General features: G+C 46.5%; 8 protein-coding genes across 8 annotated transcripts; 2 read left to right on the forward strand and 6 right to left on the reverse strand.

Annotated features, from left to right (window-relative positions):
- Positions 1-229: 229 nt before the first annotated feature.
- F4813DRAFT_266911 (phospholipase D/nuclease) lies at positions 230-3,941 on the reverse strand. The gene is made up of 11 exons (XM_049240327.1): positions 3,485-3,941; positions 3,252-3,425; positions 3,176-3,186; positions 2,847-3,120; positions 2,776-2,799; positions 2,600-2,719; positions 2,448-2,547; positions 2,158-2,400; positions 1,991-2,093; positions 1,744-1,938; positions 230-1,600 (listed from the first exon to the last, which is right to left on the reverse strand). Exons 1-11 carry the CDS (start codon positions 3,705-3,707, stop codon positions 482-484), a joined length of 2,586 nt encoding a protein of 861 aa, XP_049102851.1. The 5' UTR covers positions 3,708-3,941; the 3' UTR covers positions 230-481.
- Positions 3,942-4,499: 558 nt separating this feature from the next.
- On the forward strand, positions 4,500-6,829 carry F4813DRAFT_266996 (uncharacterized protein). The gene has a single exon (XM_049240330.1). The coding sequence runs from the start codon at positions 4,643-4,645 to the stop codon at positions 6,683-6,685; it is 2,043 nt and encodes a 680-aa protein (XP_049102852.1). The 5' UTR covers positions 4,500-4,642; the 3' UTR covers positions 6,686-6,829.
- F4813DRAFT_266974 (uncharacterized protein) lies at positions 6,829-7,804 on the reverse strand. Its single transcript, XM_049240329.1, has 3 exons — positions 7,603-7,804; positions 7,324-7,549; positions 6,829-7,255 (listed from the first exon to the last, which is right to left on the reverse strand). Exons 1-3 carry the CDS (start codon positions 7,687-7,689, stop codon positions 6,972-6,974), a joined length of 597 nt encoding a protein of 198 aa, XP_049102853.1. The 5' UTR covers positions 7,690-7,804; the 3' UTR covers positions 6,829-6,971.
- Positions 7,805-8,298: 494 nt separating this feature from the next.
- F4813DRAFT_348674 (uncharacterized protein) lies at positions 8,299-10,512 on the reverse strand. The gene is made up of 6 exons (XM_049242109.1): positions 9,953-10,512; positions 9,684-9,895; positions 9,527-9,625; positions 9,002-9,384; positions 8,874-8,941; positions 8,299-8,793 (listed from the first exon to the last, which is right to left on the reverse strand). The coding sequence occupies exons 2-6, from the start codon at positions 9,888-9,890 to the stop codon at positions 8,393-8,395; spliced, it is 1,158 nt and encodes a 385-aa protein (XP_049102854.1). The 5' UTR covers positions 9,891-9,895; positions 9,953-10,512; the 3' UTR covers positions 8,299-8,392.
- A 627-nt stretch (positions 10,513-11,139) lies between these two features.
- F4813DRAFT_267074 (aldehyde dehydrogenase) lies at positions 11,140-13,191 on the reverse strand. The gene is made up of 4 exons (XM_049240333.1): positions 12,566-13,191; positions 12,158-12,493; positions 11,532-12,042; positions 11,140-11,472 (listed from the first exon to the last, which is right to left on the reverse strand). The coding sequence occupies exons 1-4, from the start codon at positions 12,878-12,880 to the stop codon at positions 11,174-11,176; spliced, it is 1,461 nt and encodes a 486-aa protein (XP_049102855.1). The 5' UTR covers positions 12,881-13,191; the 3' UTR covers positions 11,140-11,173.
- A 289-nt stretch (positions 13,192-13,480) lies between these two features.
- F4813DRAFT_386301 (uncharacterized protein) lies at positions 13,481-14,535 on the reverse strand (the record flags this gene model as incomplete). The annotated part of the gene is made up of 3 exons (XM_049246395.1): positions 13,481-13,570; positions 13,662-14,414; positions 14,515-14,535. 3 exons carry the CDS (start codon positions 14,533-14,535, stop codon positions 13,481-13,483), a joined length of 864 nt encoding a protein of 287 aa, XP_049102856.1.
- A 424-nt stretch (positions 14,536-14,959) lies between these two features.
- Positions 14,960-16,078, reverse strand: F4813DRAFT_267042 (uncharacterized protein). The gene is made up of 2 exons (XM_049240331.1): positions 15,424-16,078; positions 14,960-15,059 (listed from the first exon to the last, which is right to left on the reverse strand). The coding sequence occupies exons 1-2, from the start codon at positions 15,747-15,749 to the stop codon at positions 15,008-15,010; spliced, it is 378 nt and encodes a 125-aa protein (XP_049102857.1). The 5' UTR covers positions 15,750-16,078; the 3' UTR covers positions 14,960-15,007.
- Positions 16,079-17,065: 987 nt separating this feature from the next.
- F4813DRAFT_267053 (uncharacterized protein) lies at positions 17,066-19,658 on the forward strand. Its single transcript, XM_049240332.1, has 5 exons — positions 17,066-17,418; positions 17,477-17,564; positions 17,615-18,761; positions 18,814-18,987; positions 19,036-19,658. Exons 1-5 carry the CDS (start codon positions 17,262-17,264, stop codon positions 19,276-19,278), a joined length of 1,809 nt encoding a protein of 602 aa, XP_049102858.1. The 5' UTR covers positions 17,066-17,261; the 3' UTR covers positions 19,279-19,658.
- The last annotated feature ends 122 nt before the right edge of the window (positions 19,659-19,780 follow it).

Below are 19,780 nucleotides of genomic sequence, written 5' to 3' on the forward strand. Positions count from 1 at the left end.
GTTCTACATTAGTATAGAAAACTACGGCGCGTCACGAAGCTTTGGGACTACGGAAACGAAACGAAGGGGTGGCGGGACGGAGTAGCTGAGGGTGAAAAGACGAGAGTGGTCAGGATAGACCGAACTCTCTTGTGTTTCTATCATGACAGCAGAGACAAAGGCATCCTCATAATAATATCCCTTTACTATTTTGATATCAATCTGCTGCGTCTTGGTTTTAGATGATCGGGTTATCTCCATGTTCAACATCTACGCAGGATTTTATGAGCAACGGTGCCAATCATGATCGTTAACGAGTCCAGCATGATGATGATATCGCAACTCAACGCGGTTTATATTTTTCAAAGTTACCTAGGTATCTAGATAAAAAAAAATATAAAAAAGTAGGTAGACTGCAAGATGAGCTCGCCTTTCTATAGTCAAACCCTTTATCAAGGGTGCAATCTATACAATTGCCCGATCGGGTACGGATCCGTACATCTTAAGTGTAGATCTGATCTGTGAAAGCATTCAGACTGAGCCCGTTCTTCGCGAGGTCCTCAACCTCGATCAAGAATTCAAGAGGCATCTCAACCAGCGTGCCGCGGACACGGCTTAGCCAATCCTTAACCTCGGCAACACCGCCGGGGAACTCCTCGCGCACGACGTGGCCATACTCGACCTTGCTCTGCTGCTCATCCTCGTCGTCGCGCTTGTGCCTGCGCTCATTCTCTTCCTTGCCGCCGGGGATCGAAAAGTGGCGGCTGAAGAAGTCGTCGTATTGCTCCCAGGTACGCACTTGGTCGTTCGGCACCGGGTGGAACACCTTGCTGAAGACCTCGGTGTTGGTGCGCGCCGTCTCCGTCCACAGCTGCCAGAAGTCCTCGCTCATCGGGTCTTCGACTAGCCTGTCCGACGGCGATCCCCAGTCGTACTGCTGCGGGTCGCGGTCCACGGGCGTCCAGTTGGCGTCGGGTTGGTCCCAGCGCTGGTCGGGTAGGAGGCCGAGGTGCTTGCGGTAGAGCTGGCGGCGCAGCGACGTCGCGAAGCGGGACGCTCTGAACGGGCGCCCGTTCATGCTGCTGTCGACGGACTCCTGGTCTTCGATTACGACGGCGATTTCGGAGTCGTGGGTTCCGAGTTGGCTGCGGTCGTTTAGGTTGGCCGAGCCGCAGATCACGAGGCGGTCGTCGGCGATGAGGACCTTGCTGTGGATGTACAGCTCCTCGGACACGAACGCGTCCATCTCGTCCTCTTCGGTGCCGTACCATGGGACCTCGCGGATGTCGGTGCCGCCTTCCATGTAGCAGCTAGACACGGTGTCCCAGGTGCTGTCGTCGACTTTGGAGGCGGCGGACTGGTAACGATCGTAATTGCCATCGTCACGTCTCTCGGTTTCATCGCCGTAGCGGTAGCCCTGCTCCCTGTCGTCGTGTTCGCGACGGGCATCTTCGTAGGACACACCGCTGTCTTCTTCGGCTTGTCTTAGAGTAGAAGATAGGTTGATGCGGTCGTAGTTGCGCAGGTTGTAGAAGCCGATATAGCGGCGCCAGTCATCCACGCCCTCTTGTTGTAGGGACTCGATGATACTGTGACCACCGCGGTTGATACTGTTGTATTGCTGTGAGATTGAATTAGCAGTTGCTTTTTTAACTAGTTTCAAGGCGTTATAGATGTCTCGGAGTATAATAGCCAACCACTCAATCCAGTCGACTACGGGGTTCGGACTCCCGAGACAGGATAGAAGGACTCGGTGTTACGTACGAATTCCATAATAGCACGGGTCCCGAGGGCTCCGTCGGCCTTCAAGTCACCGGCAAACGCAGGCACGGCTGGCATCAACACAATGACGCGGAAGTCTTCGTTGTTGTTATGGGCGCGGACAATGCGTGATACGATCGCGGCACCTATCTTATTCTCAACCGGACGCTGTTCCTCGGATGTAGCTGTGATGAAAAACTGGCCCATGTTAGACAACTAATAAACAGCACTGCTTGATTCAAGAGCTTACCTGGTTCTCAATATAGATGAAGTGCTCGGCATTCTCAATAGCGTTAATGTACGCATTGGAAATGGAGTGCTCTGTTGGGTGACCGGCGGACCAATCGCAGCAACTTTGAGATAGTCAATATTGTATAACTCAACTATAACCATTTATAGAAGAGAACGTAGGCTTACCTTCTACAGAGCTGGATCTTAATACCACCGGAATTTTCATAGTCGCCATCACCTCGGTTGCGGTGTTCTTCTTCGCCTCCTTCGCCCACAAGTCGTCTTATTCCGCGATTAAAATGGCCCTGGAAGTCGTCGAACATACCATGGTGTTGTTCTCCGCGGGACCTTTCGGCAGAACTGCCAACCACGATTCTCTGGTACTTGCCAGTATCTTTCTTAGTATACTTCTCACCGTATATGAAGTTCCTGAGACCGTGTTAATTATGTTCCATAACTTCTTCATGGGCACTTACCATCGGTCTGTAAAGTGGTCGATGAGACTGTGCACAATAGGGCCTTTGAGGGAAATGGAAATATCAGACCAGCCCATCCTTGAGTTCTTCGTTCGGTCGACTATTATTTCGGTTAGAATACTTGGCCAGATTGATTAGTATACCATACTTACGTTGATTATGATCCCAGTTGTCTACACCTTCAAAGTCATAGACACGAGCATTGTTGAAATCTTGACCGGGGAAGACAATTGCGTCTAAATTACCGGGGTGGGCATCGGCAATAGGGTGGCCTATTCATTTTCAGTAAGCCGAGGTGTCAATAAGAGTATCATAGGTTAAAATTCACTGTTTGTATCGTATCTTCCAAAGCCTGGAGACATGTTAGCGTTGATTCAAGGGCTTGGGTGTTCCACATACACATATCGAGACCACCCATGAAGGCGATACGTCGATCGACGAGACATAACTTCTCGTGATGGGCCCAGTACAGGACAGTTTCACCAAATGAACCATAAAGTTCCTTTAGTGCCTCTCCGGAGACCTTGGACAAGCGGAAGTCGTTCAACTTGAGGTTTTCCAAAGATAAATCGGCAAAGGCGGTCTCAAGCTTCGCTCTGTCTGTCGGTAGATGATCGGGGTGTCTAAATACTTTGATATTTGGATGTAGAGCCTCCAGGGCATGCTTGGTATGCTAACGAGGATAATCAGTGAGTTGCGTAAGGCTTATATATGATATAGATGCTCACCGCAGAGTCCACTAGTGGTAGCCCAATATGTTAGCCGAACTCATAGTGATAAAAGCTTAGTTAAGGAAGAACATACGAGTTAGGGCCTGAGTGACCTCCTTGTATACGATAATGCGTATTTCAACGCCCCTCTCAGCAGCTGCCTTCAGCATGTTATCGAGACGGTACTGCTGGTTACGTGAGGGAGGTCGACGAAGGTAGAGCTCCGGGCTCAGCCACCAGTCTAGAATATACACGCTTTCTCTAGCCTCTGTATTTTAAATTAGCGGAATTGCTCGCGGCAGTATACTAGGCTTTAACATCACATACCTTCAAGAGCTAAAGATACGGCGTAGAAGTACGATGCTCCATCGACATACCACTTGGCAGAGCCAGTAGTCTGAGGTGCAAAAGACTGGAAACGGTAGTTGCTGGGCGCCTGTTGCTCAACGGCGCCTCCATTATCCTGCTGGGAATGCTCTTCACCACCCCCCTTTAAGGCCTCCTTCACTTCTTTAAAGGCATCTTCTGCCTTTTGCAGAAATTGCTCCATGTTGGATATGATAGGGTTGTAAGTAATATGTAGGTCAAATAGTAGGCTAGCAAAAAGGTGGTGAGGAATCTAGATATCTAGACTTCATATAAAAGGAAATTGACAATGGATTGGATAATTTAAATCAGCTAGGTTAGGAGGTGCCTAAGATAAATAGGCTACACCAATCCAAGATTTAGCTATGGTTTGTATACAAATCTGTATCCAAGACGACCGTTGCGGTCAAGTTTGAATCACAGCTCTTATGTCGTGGAGGGGTGACGAAGTCCTTGGTGGAACCCAGGGAACGGGCTTTCAGAAGTCTTGGCTTGCATCAGTCCCCTAATAATCACAACTAACAAATGAAGACTTAAAGCAGTTTTCTCGATCCAATTTATGAATGGTCACACTTGGTAACGAAGCCCTTCTAAGCTGATGTGGTGATAGGATACTAACAGGCCTATCAGATGCGATGGTGCCCCTCCCTCACTAGGTTATAAGTTGTACTTTACAACAGATAATTATGCACTGTATAGAATACGGTATTGAGTATTCGGTTTGTGGATTAGGAGGAGACGTTGGTGAGTGAAGGAGGGGCGTCAAAGATGTTTCAAGGAGAATAAAGTAACAGCTAGTTACATAATATAGTTAACCTAAAGAGGTAACCTAGTGTATAATACATAGCACACCCATGTTGTGTGACATTATACTTGTGCAACTAGTGCTAGTGTAACTCCAACTAGTCTTTAAAAAGACTACCTAGTTAAGGCGGGCGGTAAGAATGGGACACATCATCACCGCCTTCTATAACAAGTGAAAAGACCGGACGAATTATAGACCCACTAAAATTTTCAATTGTCCCACTGTCTGCGACAACTTGCAACTTTACATGCGCAAACCTACAATCAGTCAATTGAGAAGACATAGTGCTCTTACTGAGGGCCAATCAATTCAGCATGCCTAAAAAACAGTCCAAGAAGCAAGGTGCCTCGTCTGCTACGGGCGATTCGCGATTCGCTAACTTCGAATCCGACCCTCGTTTCCGCCTACCCTCGAAGAGTCGCACCAAGACTACTATAGATAAACGTTTCTCACGTATGCTGAAGGATGATGATTTCGTCGCGAGTGCCAAAGTCGATAAATACGGTCGCAAGTTAAAGTCAGATAATAAGAAGAAAGCCCTACAAAACATATACCAGGCCGATGACGACGAGGGTGCCGAAGTGGATGAGGATCATGTCGTTGAGCGCGAACTTCAAAAGGCCAATACCAAATATGACCCGGCTCGTGGTGGTGGATTCTCCTCCTCTGAATCCGGCTCGGATGACGAGGATGACGAGGATGACGAAGATGATAAAGGCGAAGAGGATGAGGAGGCCGAAGTAGCTACGTCTGGGAGTATGCAAAGGTTGCGCGACGCTCAAGCAGACGTCGAAACGGGAGAGGTCACGAAACGGATAGCAATCGTTAACCTAGATTGGGATTACATAAAGTCTGCCGATTTACTGGCTCTTTTCTCCAGTTTTGTACCCAAAGGCGGACGGATCGAGCGAGTTTCTATCTACCCGAGCGAGTTTGGCAAGGAGAGAATGCAACGGGAAGAGTTGGAAGGGCCTCCTAGGGAGATCTTCAAGAAGGCTTCAGAGTCCCAGGGTGAAGAATCCGAGCCTGACTCCGAGGATAGTGACGACGACGAGGAAGATGACGAAAAGATAAAAAACGATATTCTTCAGGAAGGAGATGATCAAGACTTTGATAGCGATGCACTTCGAGCTTACCAACTGGACCGGTTGCGCTACTATTATGCCGTCATGGTATGCTCTGATACGGCAACAGCAGAGAAGATCTACGCCGCAACAGATGGCACAGAATACCAATCATCTTCGAATTTTATGGACTTGCGATTTATACCTGATGATGTCACATTTGATGACGAGCCGAGGGATGAGTGCGATTCCATATCGCCTGATTACAAGCCAACCGAGTTCACAACTGATGCTTTACAGCATTCTAAAGTTAAACTTACTTGGGATATACATCCCGAAGAGACGACCAGGAGAGAGGATATCAAGCGGGCATTCAGTGGTAGTCGCGCAGAGATTGAAGAGAACGATCTGCGCGCTTATCTTGCAAGCGATAATAGTGACGACGAGGATGCTCGGAGTGAAGGGGAAGAGGACCAGGCCGAAGTGGCTGATGATCAGCCGAAATTGACAAAAAGAGAGTTGAAAGCAAAGAAACTCCGTGAAGCTCTCGGTTTGAGCTCCGAACCTCTATCGCGGCCTTCAAAATCTGGTCCGGTCGGAGACATGCAAGTTACATTCTCCGCCGCCCTAATGGACGATGGTAAAAAGAAGAAAGAACCGGATGCCGAAGAGACTACGATCGAAAAGTACATGCGTAAAGAGCGAGAAAGGAAAGCTCGGAGAAAGGAGAAGGTTGTAACGAAGCGTGATGAAGGCTCTAATCAAACAGATGATGAGACCGAGCAACCCCAGAATGACCTCGGTTTTGATGACCCCTTCTTTACAACCGATGAGCCTGTTAAAAAGTCAAAACATACCGAAAAGAAGGAGGAACGCCGCAAGAGGCGAGAAGCAAAAGAAGCTGAAGCAGCGGAGAATGCTGCTCAGAAGGCCCAATTGGAGCGACTCATGGCTGAGGATTCTAAGGATGCTGCTGAACATCTCGACCATTTCGACATGAACGAGATTTCTCGCGTAGAAAAGCAGAAATCCAAGAAGCACAAGAAGAGAAAGAAGGAAGTAGAAGATCATGGAGGTCTCCAAGAAGGATTCGAGATGGATGTTGAAGACGATCGATTCAAGGCTGTCTTTGATAGCCATGAATTCGCTATCGATCCTTCGAACCCACGATACAAGGCTACGCCAGGAATGAAGCAGCTACTTGAGGAGAGGCGCAAAAAGCGGAAAACAGACAACGATGCGACCGATGGACAGCAGCAGCAGAACAGTAAAGCTAAGAAGCAAAGGAGGTAGATGCGGGTAAGCCAGAGTAAAAGTCGATACCCTAGGTTAGGTACATATCGCCTCTGATCTATTTATGTTAGTGTATACGTTAAACCCGTTTTATAGTCCTAGGTGATGTCTTCCTACGATATTTAATTATAGGCATCGTTCCTAATATTGCATAGTATTAGGTGATGAACATGTTTTCTTGACTATCTACAACATAATTTGGTCTAGTAACGGCTCGCTAAGTGGCCTCTCCTAGGTTTTCGCCCTCACCTATCCATAGTCTGAACATTCACTAATCGTAGGTTGATCATGCGTATTGCCAAGCATCCGGCCCAGAGGATGTGTAAGTCCTGACGGCAGTATTTAAGCAGTCCTCAGTTCCCTGGCCGACGTATATCTGATAGGTTCTCTCTCTTGGCTCGCCCTCGCTAACTGGGCACATCAACCAGGACTTTGCGCTGCTGCTTAACACTACAGGAGCTCCAAACGCCTCGCTCCGCTGTCTCTGGAAGCCGGTGGAAACGGATCCCTCGGGCATCGCCCCGGAATGCGCTACGGTGTATGACAGCGAGCCGTCCCCTGCGACGTAGACTATAGGGTGCGCTTTAGCTATCTCGAACGGCAAAGCGTGGAATGTAAATATAAGAATGTCTTCTTACCTTGCTGTCCGCCTGGAACTCCAACATCTAGGAATAAGGTGTTGTTGCCGCCTGTGAATACGGTCTTGGATCCCGGATAAAGAGAGCAGTCGAGGTTTTCTACATCCCCGGGACAGTAGGCGGACGTGTTCTTGTTGACGTAGAACTTTCCGCCGCTGGCATTGATGTCGTTGCCGTTGAAAAAGGTGTTGTCGTCGGTGGGCATTCTCCAGACGCCAGCAGTCCACTTGTGAGAGTTAGTTAGAGGTACTTGGTATTGGATGTAGTTATTTTACGTACGGGACCCTCTGGGACGGATGCGCGCGGTATGATGGCTGCTGCGAGAGTGACGGCCGGGCCGACGAGTAAAGCTGTGAGGACTCGCATAGTTGCTTATGTATGGAGTAATTAATTAATTAATATAAGATAATATACTGGTGAGGTGAAAGGAATGATCTGATTCGGAAGAGAGGTACCTAAGTTAAGTTATGAGTAAAGGCAGAGGAGCGAGCGTACATATTTATACCTATGAGACCTATGAGAAAGGGTTAACTCTATAATAGCTCTATTCGTATGTATCGATAAAAACGCCACATGGACACGGAGCTAGGTATGATATGGCACGTTACTTGGAGGACAAAGCGTTCAACTATAATGATGCAAGGTCGAAAAAGGTCGAAATGCAACGTCATGGTCGGGCGATATTGGGGTTTACGTACCTGTTGCTAGGCAAGTCAAGAATCTAGCCTTACCGGATAATGTATACCCATGCGTTGAGAAACGTAAGTGTTTATATTAATACGAGGACAAACGTAAGAGAGCGTCCCATTTATGCACGGTTCCGTTGGTTGGCAATTGCCTAATTATAGCTCGACACGTTTGGTTGCATTGGATTTCGTGCAGGCTCTTTTTGTTTTTTCATTAGTGAAATATTTCATATTTCATATCCCATCTTATTTTATTTCAAGTTTTATGAACTTTGAAAATTATTTAATATAGGTAGGTAGGTAGGTAGGTAGGTAGGTAGGTAACTAGTGCAGTTTACTGTCAGAATGTCAGAATAGCCGGCGTGTCGGTTGCAATTATAATATTATAATATTGACTGGTTCTCTTCTTCAATATGACCCCTGTGACCCCTATCAAGATCAAGAGGCTCTACTCCATCATGACTTCTCACCAAAGGACCTTGCACGCTGTCCTGCACCGTCAACTCGACATCTGTGGTTACACAAATAGCCTGTGGAGGAGGCTCTCTGGAGTTGTTTATCCTCGACTCGGCACCTCCTCGAATATCTGTGCTTAGCTGGGCTCTTAGAGTTGGCCGTTCTTGGCCGCCTGTCACCCTGCCGGTTGAATGGCTATTTCCATCGCATTCGGTGGTTGACCCCTTAGTGATAAGATGGTAAAGAGGTCGATACGTTGCAATTGACGTGGCAAGGAAGCCGACCATGATCTCTACCAAGGCAAGTATGGCTAATGGCACGTAGTCCCCTGAATATCGTTTCATTTTGTCAGAAATATTCGGATAGGCTGTGAAGTATTGTCTTCTAGGTCCGCATAGGACTACTCACAACTTGCGTCTGAGCTATTCCCTAGCCTGGTAATATATCTAAGCTGGACCAGACTGACTAGGCAAGCACTGAAAGAAGAATTAGAAGACACTTGGGGTGTAGAGGGTAGGGGGAAACAATTAACTCACCTCCCTCCTACGGCAAAAACAATAAGCAACCTGCACTTCTGCGATTGTGATGTATTGAGTCTTATAATTAGAGGAATAGGCATGCCGATAATTATTAAGTCGGTAGTAATGTTAATAATGTAAGCTACCAGCGCCTCGACACCGTAGTTGATGCAGGTGCTTGTATCGTGTATCGTTGGATCCCACACGGCCGAGATGGGAATACACTGGAGGTTAGTAGCTAGTATAACTTGGAGCAGCCATTCGGTTACCAAGGCGGTTACAGCCCAAGTCCATCGGCAAAATCGTGGTGAAGATGAGAATACTCTTCTATAAAGACACAACACACTATACTTTAGATGAGCTAATGTACAAACATATAAATTTTCGGCGATCATGGTACACTGTTCATTGTTATTTCGGTCAGTGAGCATACTGTGACCGCCTTTACTCTTGGGTGGCATTGACTTGCGCAGTATATCCGGAGAATATGAACACGGTAAAGAAATAACACAACACAAGTAACATAGAAAGAGGCTTACTGACGATGCTCATGGAGCGCGGGTGTGAAACAGATACTATATGTCGTCCTAATCCGTAGTGAGTTGTCATGATGATACTAGTTACATAAACTGCGTATAAGACCTAAATTTTATCAGCTACAACATGTCAAATTCGAGAACAAGGGAAAGTATTTACATACCAAGGCCATCATAGCGAGCCAGTCGCTCATGTCGAAGTGGAATCTACCATTGAGCACTCTTCGTGACCAGAGTCGCAGACCAATGGATGTAATAGCTACAGACAGGGAAATTGAGCAGCAAGTGATGATGCTAGGAGCCAAGTTATCATTAGAGTGTGACAGCATTCGAGCTGCCTCCTCCGGAGTTAGAGACATTGGTCCAGGCATATTCGCTGTTTTTCTGTCAGTGGAAAGTAATGGTGAAGCAAGGTACTTAGAGACGGTCTTACTAGGACGAGGATAGTTGCATTAGATAGCTGGGTAATCATTCTTAAGAAGGTATCTTGTAAGAGCCTCTTTAGGTAGGGTAGATAACTCGTGCTGATACGAGACTGGCTTTAAAATGGGTAGAAGGTGTATCATAGTTTCTTATTGCATAGTAGTTCATGAGATGGTTGATGCCGCTGTAGAGTACCAGTTAATAACTACCTGTTAACATAACTCCAGTACTTCTTAAGAAAACTACTGATAGGTAATGAGCCAGGCTAAAGGCTAAGCACCAGCGTGACAACCATTGTCCGTATATTAATAAGATTTATATCGCGTTTTTATTACCTACGCAGGTACACTTAGTTGTAAGGTGCTAATATCTAAGTGGGTAGTAGCATAATGATTGAGGTTGCGGGTTCGAATTACTACTTCGAATAGTCACTCGGTGACTAGATTAGCAATACAAAGGGCTAACTTGGTAGGGTTTGATCTATGACGATATTTTTTCTTCTTCCGGATCCTAACAGCATCGGAAATGTCTTAGACATGTACCTAGGTAGGTATGTAGGTATCATTGTAGCTACCGCGGAAGCCGGTCGTGTTATCCATTGTCCGATCAACTGGTTTCCTTTCGGCTGTCATCGTCAGCAAATAGCACCGCGGCGCTACCATAGCCAAACCGGTATAAATTTATAATGGGTAGGTAGTTAGTAATAATGTTGCATGTAGGCGAGATTATGATCCGGCGTAGCTTTTGTGCTTCTATTAGAGATAGTTGCTTTGTGGGCATTTGTTGCCAAGGCTTGTTCTTACCTTCAAGAACAGCTACGGCGACCGTAGGCTTGCACTAACGTATGTAGCTGCGGCCGACTAGGCATAGGCATGTAGGTGCAGTACTTAGGTAGGTAGGCAGGCATGATGCTGTGTATGTATTTCTGCATCTGTGCCATGACTTTCTTACCTTAGTGACCAAATTACGCCACTGAAGCACCCAGGGGGTAGTATAAGTGTGTATCACGTAGTTACCACATGTTAAGTGGCTTAGAATACGTAAGAAACATGCACGTTATTCTCGCTGATTATTATTGGTCTTCATCTAATACATTCCAGACTTGGCGAGATATTTATTATATCATGGTTCTGAGATTTTGTGTTACTGCCTCCCACTCGTAAAAGTAACCTAATCTAGGACAGGAAATAAGGGAATGTGTATGATCCTTCTCCTACCAGTCGCTCTATCATTATGTAGTGCCATCGGCTGGGCGAGTGTGTATGGTCTGAACATTGCAACAAGCCTTAAGGCCATCGACTGCCATTGCAGTTCCGAGTCCGCTCTGTTTGTGGGCTGGAAATGGGGCGCTAGTTTGAAGCTCAGCGTGTGTGTTGATCCAAATGTTACCAGCCTGAAGCTGCTTTCCCAAACGCTCAGCTTGGTCCATATCTCGACTCCAAACCGATGCACCAAGGCCCATGTTGGTGTTGTTAGCCCTAGAAATGACATCGGCCTCGTCTGACCATTTCATCAGGGGAAGAACAGGCGCTATTGCACATGGGAATCGTATTAGTACTAGTCCCTTAGTTCTCTGCGATGCAACTCACCGAACTGCTCTTCTACGACAACCCTCGCGTCATCTGGTGGGTTATCGATGATTGTTGGGACAATGTAGTAACCGCCCATATCAGATGGGGGCTTCGTACTCCCCGTTGCAACAGTAAGCTTTGTTCTTTCTACATCCGCGAGTAGGTCCTTGACATACTCGAAGTGATTTTTGTTATTTATTGGTCCAGTATAAGCGTCTTCGCCAGAGCCCAACTTCAAGGTTTTCACAAACTCGACCATCGCAGCCAGCACAGCGTCATAAACCGCTTCGTGGATATAGATTCGTTTCGTTGCTATGCATATCTGGCCCGAGTGGCAGAAAGCAACAGATGCGATTTTTATCGCCACAGAGACGGGATCGACATTGGCACAAACGATAGCCGGATCGTTACCGCCTAATTCCATTACCACTCGCTTCAATGTCTTGCTACAAGACTCCATTACCTTTTTCCCCACCGGAGTACTACCAGTGAAGCTCACCATTTGAATATTCGGGTGTTCGGTTAGTAACTGCGGTGCTCGAAGTCAATGCATGCTTTCCGAAACAGATTATCCAGGGGACAATCTATGGTATAAGAGGGAATGGGTACAAGAGGGAACGATTATCTTGTGAAATGCCACTCACAGGTCCCAAATCGTCATCCCCGCTCAAGGCTTGTAGCACACCGGGAGGGAAAAAATGTTGGCCCAACTCAGCAAACTTAAGGCTGCAGTAGGGCGTATAAGGAGATGGCTTCCATATGTAGGCGTTACCAGTTAGTATAGCAGGCGCCATCCATGTACAAGCGACTTGAACAGGAAAATTCCAAGGGGAAATCCCGGCCACAACACCAACAGGTGTGTATCGAGTAACAACTTTGCGTTCTTTGGCGTCTTCGATGACTTCGCTAGGGAGGGATAGCTGGCAGAATCCCCTGAGATATTGGATACATGTGCTGATTTCGTCTCGAGCCAAATTGACCTATCGATACATGGTAAGCTCGCATACGGTAGCAAGGGGCTCGCCCGGATCTTGCACCGGAAATAAACTCACAGTCTTGCCGGTGTCCATCATTAGGATCCGGGCAAAGTCTTCGGCTTTATCTTCGATGGCATTGGCGTATTCTCTGATTGCGCTCACACGTGTGTCCCAGGGGACCTCGGCCCATGATTTTGCTGCTCTTCCGGCTGCTTCAACAGCTCGGTCGACATCGTGTAGTGAACTTACTGGGACTGCCGGGTTCTTCTCTAAAGTAAACGGATTTATGCCGTAACGAACATTATTCTGGGTGGATGAAAGTTCCCCGTCGATTATATTGTAGAATGTCTCAAAGTCAAGAGGAGGGTATCCTGTCTTGTCAAGAGCCATTCTGTCAACGCTTCGCCAAAGGCTTTGAGACTTGTATATTAGAAGTGCTGAACTAAGCGGAGGGTAGACGTTGGAAGATAGATATGAGGACGGATGATATCGCTAATTAAATAAGCTAAAGGTTAATAGCTATTGTAAAGCTATATCACCACGCCATTTCTCGTATGTTGGCATTCATTCTGGTACTACATGCATTTGCCTGCCGCTTTTACAAAAAGGATCTGCGTGTCCTAAACCGTAAAGTTACAGATAAATTATTACAAACTGCCGCCCACATATATATATATATATATATATATATAATGTATAAGGTGTTTATTCTCATTGGAGTTGCAACTGTGTGATCTCGATCCGCACCATCATTTTCTCCTAGGTGGCGTAATATTTGAGACACAAACGCTATCAGCGCCGTGCGTTCATAGGTACGTAACGTTGTACAAAGAGCAATTCTCAGGATATTATCAGCCGACCAAACTGTGGCATCACTAATGAAACATACGTTCATAACTTAAACGATCTCAAACTCTTCTGCGCCTTTACTTGCCATCTTAGTCCATACACCATCGTCCATTACTTTGAAATCGTCAACCATAGCAAACCCTACCAGTCTACATTGACTCCCTCAAGGATAATGAGAATATCTCCAACCTGGGTACCTGGTTTGTGGGCAAGGTCCGTAGAGGTTTGCCCCTTGGGACGGCACAGCAGAAGAGCTTCTAAATAAACACCCCTGAGTGACAGCAAGCTCATGGCATAATTTCCAAAAATAGAATAGTCGTACAGAACCCTTCTCTTTTTTTAATGTCGATAGAATCACATTTGGAGGGAGACTACTCATCGTCTGTATTGTCCAAAATAGTGATGAGTTACTTCCGTTAAAGGTTCTGAAAAGTGTCCCGGGTGGTACTGATGATGACTGGCTTGGGCACGTATAGAAATCTCGGAAGATGGAAATATTCCGTAAGTGAGTGTCATCCGCTATGGAGGGATGTTCATTGGCGGTTTCTTTGAAACTATCACTCGCCCAAAGGATTGTCCCAATCACAACCCCTTTAATATATAAGACCATGAGGTCCTCGTTGATATGACATAAACCCGAAGTTTTGGTACTGGCATATCCTCGCTGACCTAAAAGACTCATGTCGAACAACTCAGATGGGAGTTGCATTGCATCAGTATAATCGTTTCCAATGTCGGCATATTTCGAGTTGAACCATTGCTGCCTTTTCCCAGAGTTCCAGTCTGGGACCCAAGAAGGTTGATCAGCTAGCTTGGGCCCCGATGCACACAATAAAATCTTTGAATCATTTGTCCATCGCAGAAGTGCTACGAAAGGTTTTCTATAGAGGTCGTGGAAGTGCATCCCTGGAGTCGGATCGACGACTTGGACGCCAAGCTTACGGAGTACCGACTGCACTCCATGGGATTTGTCCTTGGGATCCGTTGCTGCACGTTGCCATATCTCCCGTACTAAATCGGCGCCTAGGGTAGTATTAGCATTTAGCGACTGTTCAGTTAGGAGAGGACGCCCTCTCTGAGTATGTTCGCAGCAGGAATGACAAGGTCGAAAATAACTAGTAGGGATCGTGAATCCAAAGTTCTCGATATTCGCGGAAGTGAGATCTTGATCTTACATTCACCACAAGCGACGGCATGGTGAGCATCAGGCATCCCACCTCATAAATCAAATATATCAGCAACACGGGAAGTGATATAACCCATAAGATGGACCCGAGAACGACCTGGTAGATTAGAATGATTTTTGCTATGGCAATACGATAATCCACCATCGTCCTCGAGTTCGTGTAATAGGTGGTTATTGAGTGACGATTCGTATCGCCGCCTGGGTAGGAAGATGAATGGATTTTCATCCATGATTCGGCGAGTCCATGCCACCTTTCGAAACCGGCTGTGTCCACAACACCATTCCAAGGTAAACCCAGATTATGCCAGCCTCTTGTCCTGCATGCTTCAAGAACATAGGAAAACCAGGTCAGGGCATATAGCATATCACTCCAGTCCAAGGATTTAGTACCGCATTTAATCCTTATCCGAGATGCAAGAAACCTTTCTTGCAAAGTCCAAATGCGACTGACTCAAGGCCTGCCAAATATCTCGTCCATAAAATCACCCGAAGGTAGATAGCGGTCTCCAACTGTAAGCAAATTCAAGAAACGATCTACTCAAACAAGTCAGATCTCCTTTCACTTACATAGAATTTGGCTCAAGTTCGTGAGGCTCACCTGATTTGTTACGGGGATGGAGGACGTCTTGGATATTGCAGTTAATGAATATTTTAAAGGCTAGTTGCCAATATGTCAATGGCGATATTCCCGGTTTAAGGGCTCTATCGCCTCCAACAATATAGTCCTGAAAACCAGCTACCTCCAAGTAGTCCATGACTTTGTCAGATTGTGGTTTTCCGGGACCGAGCCAGACGCAAACGGAGGCAGCCTGCGAGTATATATCACCCATCAACTGAATCTGGTGGAGCCTCTCTTCTTCATCGGCCTGGTTAATGCAAATTGTATCAATCAACCCACAGAGTTATAGACCCATCATTATTCCGATCAGGGTCAGGAGCATCGCGCAGTTGACTCAACGCTTCCCAGCAATTGTCTGTTACGACTTTCGAGTGCCCATCGCACATTATCGTCCGCGGCTCTTTGGACGACACCCGACCCCGGACATATGATAGGGCGATAAATTTCGGGCGTGGATTTTCGTCGAGATCGACGACTCGCAACTGGCAGCGCAACTCATATGGGTGGTTCTGGCCAGCATCGGTATTGCCGGGCTTGGGTGGTTGCGAAATACCCTCAAGATCCAAGACTCGGATATGTTTAAAGGGGTTCTGAAACTGTGTCATTCATAATGTATTCATTATCGAAATTTTGCCTCAACGCCGTAGTATATTAGCACGTTCAACATTTACGTGGTAAGAAAGGGCTGGGCCGTTGACAGCGTACAAAGCGCGGCGTCGAAGAAAGGGTAGTGCAGCACGAGGAGGTAGGTCATCGAATTCCAACATACGCAAGAGAGGTTGCGTAAGGGAGTGGTAAAGGGGGGGAAGGGAAAAAGAGGGGGGTGGGGGAGTGAGAAGGCTCTGGTCGTCGTACGACGAGCTGGTTGGGTCTAGGGCTGTACCATGCGCAGCCCGCTGCGCGCGCGCCCGGATGAGCCTCACAGGGGAAACGAGTGCGGGTGTGAGAAGGCGAAGAGGGATGCGTCCGGTCTGCCCCCGGTAAGGTCTAATATCTGCCTTAGCATGAGAGAGCGGACGGGATCCCGAGCTCTCCAGATCCTGTAGTCATACGTGATATCTCCTGCCGTTTTGTAAGCTTATAAATCCTGTTCGAATGATGTCTCCTTTATTGGTGGAGATTTGGTGTGGTACTATATCTTCGTGCATGTAAGACTGTATTACCTGTATCCGGCCAATTACTTTTATTACAGTAGTTTCCGATGAGGGGTTCTGAGACTATGGCGTTCCACACTCGAGTCTTATTCCTAATGGCGAAATGGTGTGCAGAAGAGCCTCATGTGGGATTTGTCTTTATAAGGTAGGTAGGCTAGCAGTGTGATATGGTAAGGCAGATTTAGGGGGCGAGAACGCTGCTGATTTTGTTGCTTCGCCCTTCAGACCGCATACAGCCCACCAAATCATGGCTGTGAAAGACACAGTATCGACGTATCGCCTTCGGCCGGAGGATCTTAGACTTTATTTGAAAATATTGTTTAATAGAGACATCTCGGTTCATGTAAGATACTATTATTGATATGTGAGAGGCCGCCTGTAATAAGAGTTCGAGCTGATTAGACAGTATAGGCTTCAGCTGAAGGTGAATCAGTTTATTGGTTTAGGATTCCACGGAAGCTCACTCCAGTACGTTGTCGAATCATGACGTCTAACATTAGGAGGTGCTCATGAGGTTCCGCAGGAAGAAAAAGAGCACATCTACGATCAACTTCGTTATTCGAGGGACGATGATAACATATGGTAATTGATTGTCTTGTGCATTATTTGAAGAGGCACAGCCTAGGTTGGATCATGTAACGAGAACTATGGAAAGCGCCTCGCAGGAGAAAATGGATTACGAGGTACCTAGATAATTTCATAGATTCTCTAGCTCAGTTGAAATTACACTGGAAAAACATAAATTGTTGTATTTAATTGGCTTATTCGCGAACAGCTAAGCTTTGTCATTTCTCAAGTGGCACATGGAGAGAGAGGGTACCAATCCCCAAGTTGGATACTCCTTTTATATGGCTTACCCAGACCCCTCTAATTCCCCAATCCAGGACAAAACTTCTACCGGGTATTAAAAAACAAAAAGAAAGCACAGTGACATTTATTATACATGAACTGTTTCAATTAACCATGACGCCGGAATATCTAGAGTATCCTACAAATCTTGTACGCACAGAAGCGTATCATCATACGCTTGAGTCTTACCGTGCAAAGCTCAATACTAGAGGGGTATTTCATCCTACATATCGCTCATTAGGTTTCATCGAACTATATGAAAACGGCAATGGTTTGTTACTGCCTATGGCTGAGATAGGTTCGAAGGCAAAATATTAACGAATGGGTAGCGTTTCATAAGTTAAGGTCCCCCGACGCGGTTGATCAACTTAGCAGCTATATCGACGAAGAAGATGGCGCACCGCTTTGGCGAATGGTGTAAGAAGATTTGAATGTACAGTTGGCACTCATGGCTAACGCGAGGATAGATTCCTTCAGTCCAAATCGGCTCGAGGGGCGTTGGGGTGCAGCAAGGATCAACTCCTGCTTTTACTCACATACTATCAAGTAATGCCATACTTTTTAGATTTCGTCTTAACTTTCTGTACCCGCGAACAACCTCTGGCACATGCGGCATTCAGATATGAAGATTATCTTGAAGAGAATAGTTCAGAGTTTGCAATACCACAGCTTAGAAGATCCGGGGTACAAATTCAACATGCTTTCAACCTCCTATCCGTGGAGCGAGCTGGCGATTCTATCGAAAAGAATCAATGGCCCTTACGCCAAGTTGCCCTGTATTACTCATTTGATGTTTCCAATGGCCGGAGTCTTTGGATTATCCTTAAAGGGAACAAAATTATGGCGACGCGCATCTTGTCCGCCACGGAGCACCAAAGACGCCTGAAAGCTACGGCTATTACTAACCCCGAGACATCGTTCATCGCTGCCCTTGAAGTGCATATGATCATGATTGATTGGTGCTCTGAAAATTGGGCTGAATACATTGAACACGTCGAAGAAGTGGTCAATACCAATTCTATTGAGGGAAAGACGGCTCCAGTTGATGAAGTGACTAGACCAGCGGAGATCGAGACAGCGCATACTCAAAGAAACACTAATACCTTTGGTTCGAAAAGCCAACCTACCGATATATTTAACAGTACCAAGCGATGGACGCTTCGTCAGTCCTCATCCAACTTGTTCAAATCCATCCGGCGATTTTCCGGGCTTGAGAGCAGACTACCCCCTAATGATGAAGAAAACACAGCAGAAAAAGGCGTTGAAGACACGCCGGAACTACAAGACGAAGAATATGAAGAAGACCGCGATAAACTTTCCGATCTCGAAAAGGAGTTTTCTTTCCAGAAGTATCAAAACATGAGTCAATTGTCTGTAGAGCTAGAGAAATCATTAGCGGTCCTTGAACAGAATAAAGGGGTACTTGGAGCGATCGAAGAACATTACCGCTCGGTTATTGAGTCGTACGGATTGACGACATACATGAAGAAAGGCCTTTACGATAGCGACCTGGCTGCTTTCTTCGCTAAAATACGAAGTACTAAAAGGGAGCTCGACATACACTATCGTCGCATACAGACATTATCCCAAGCACTGGAAAATGAAAAGACGATGGTATGTCAGATACGTCAAATATCCTTATGCATAAGGCTAACATGGCAATAAGTTCACTACACTCTTGCAGTATAAGAGCGAGAAGGTATCCGAGTACTTCGCAAGTAGCGCAAAGATATCCTCGGATCGAATGGAAGACATTGCCGTCCGAACCGAACAAGAGACGTTGTCGATGCACGTAATTACAATATTTACGCTTATATTCCTCCCGGGGACTTTTATAGCTGTACGGAATAGGATTCCACGGTTTAATCAAATTCTAACCTTAAGACAGACCCTATTCAGCAGCGGCGTATTCCACTGGGACGACGATGGGTCTCTTGGCTCGGACTGGGTCATCCGGAAAGGTGCTCTGAAACTGTTTTTCTCTGTGTCCATACCCATGATGGCCATTATATTGATCTCTTGGTCTTTACTATTTGTTTATATGAGGCGGAAAAGACAGCAACGGATGCAGAAGCCATTACTGCCCCTAGCAGAAGGCCGATCTTCCATGGATGAGGAAGGGAATCTATAAAGTAATTTTGTAGTATTATGGATATCGTGTAGGATGGAATTACATCATACCTCTAGATGGGGCCGGATATGATGTAACATGTTAGGCATATTGAACGTACTTAACGTATTATGCTACGATATGGGCTTATATTAAGTGGTGCGATAATTTATGGTGTATACTAAAATGAAATGTAGGAATACATACCTAAGGTAAACTATGAATTACTGCTTATGTCTATCAAGCCTCCCGAAAGCTCCCCTAAACAGTAATATCATTGTTGGGGTCCGCGCGAAAGAGCTGTAGCCCCCAAATCGAAACAATTGATTTCCTAGGCGGGGCATCCGTTCAGCTTGTTTCTCTACTCGTCTCTCATTTCAGAGTGGTTCGCGACCTGGCTGACGAAAAAAAAAAAAAAAAAAAAAAAAAGAAAAAGAAAACCCCCCCCCGGGGGGGGGGCGCGGGTGGGGGGGGGGGGGGGGGGGGGGGGGGGGGGAGGGGGGGGCGGTGGGGGGGGTGGGGA

This window comes from Daldinia decipiens, assembly GCF_022478715.1.
Source record: "Daldinia decipiens strain CBS 113046 unplaced genomic scaffold F4813scaffold_5, whole genome shotgun sequence".
In the NCBI taxonomy this organism is placed as follows: domain Eukaryota; kingdom Fungi; phylum Ascomycota; class Sordariomycetes; order Xylariales; family Hypoxylaceae; genus Daldinia; species Daldinia decipiens.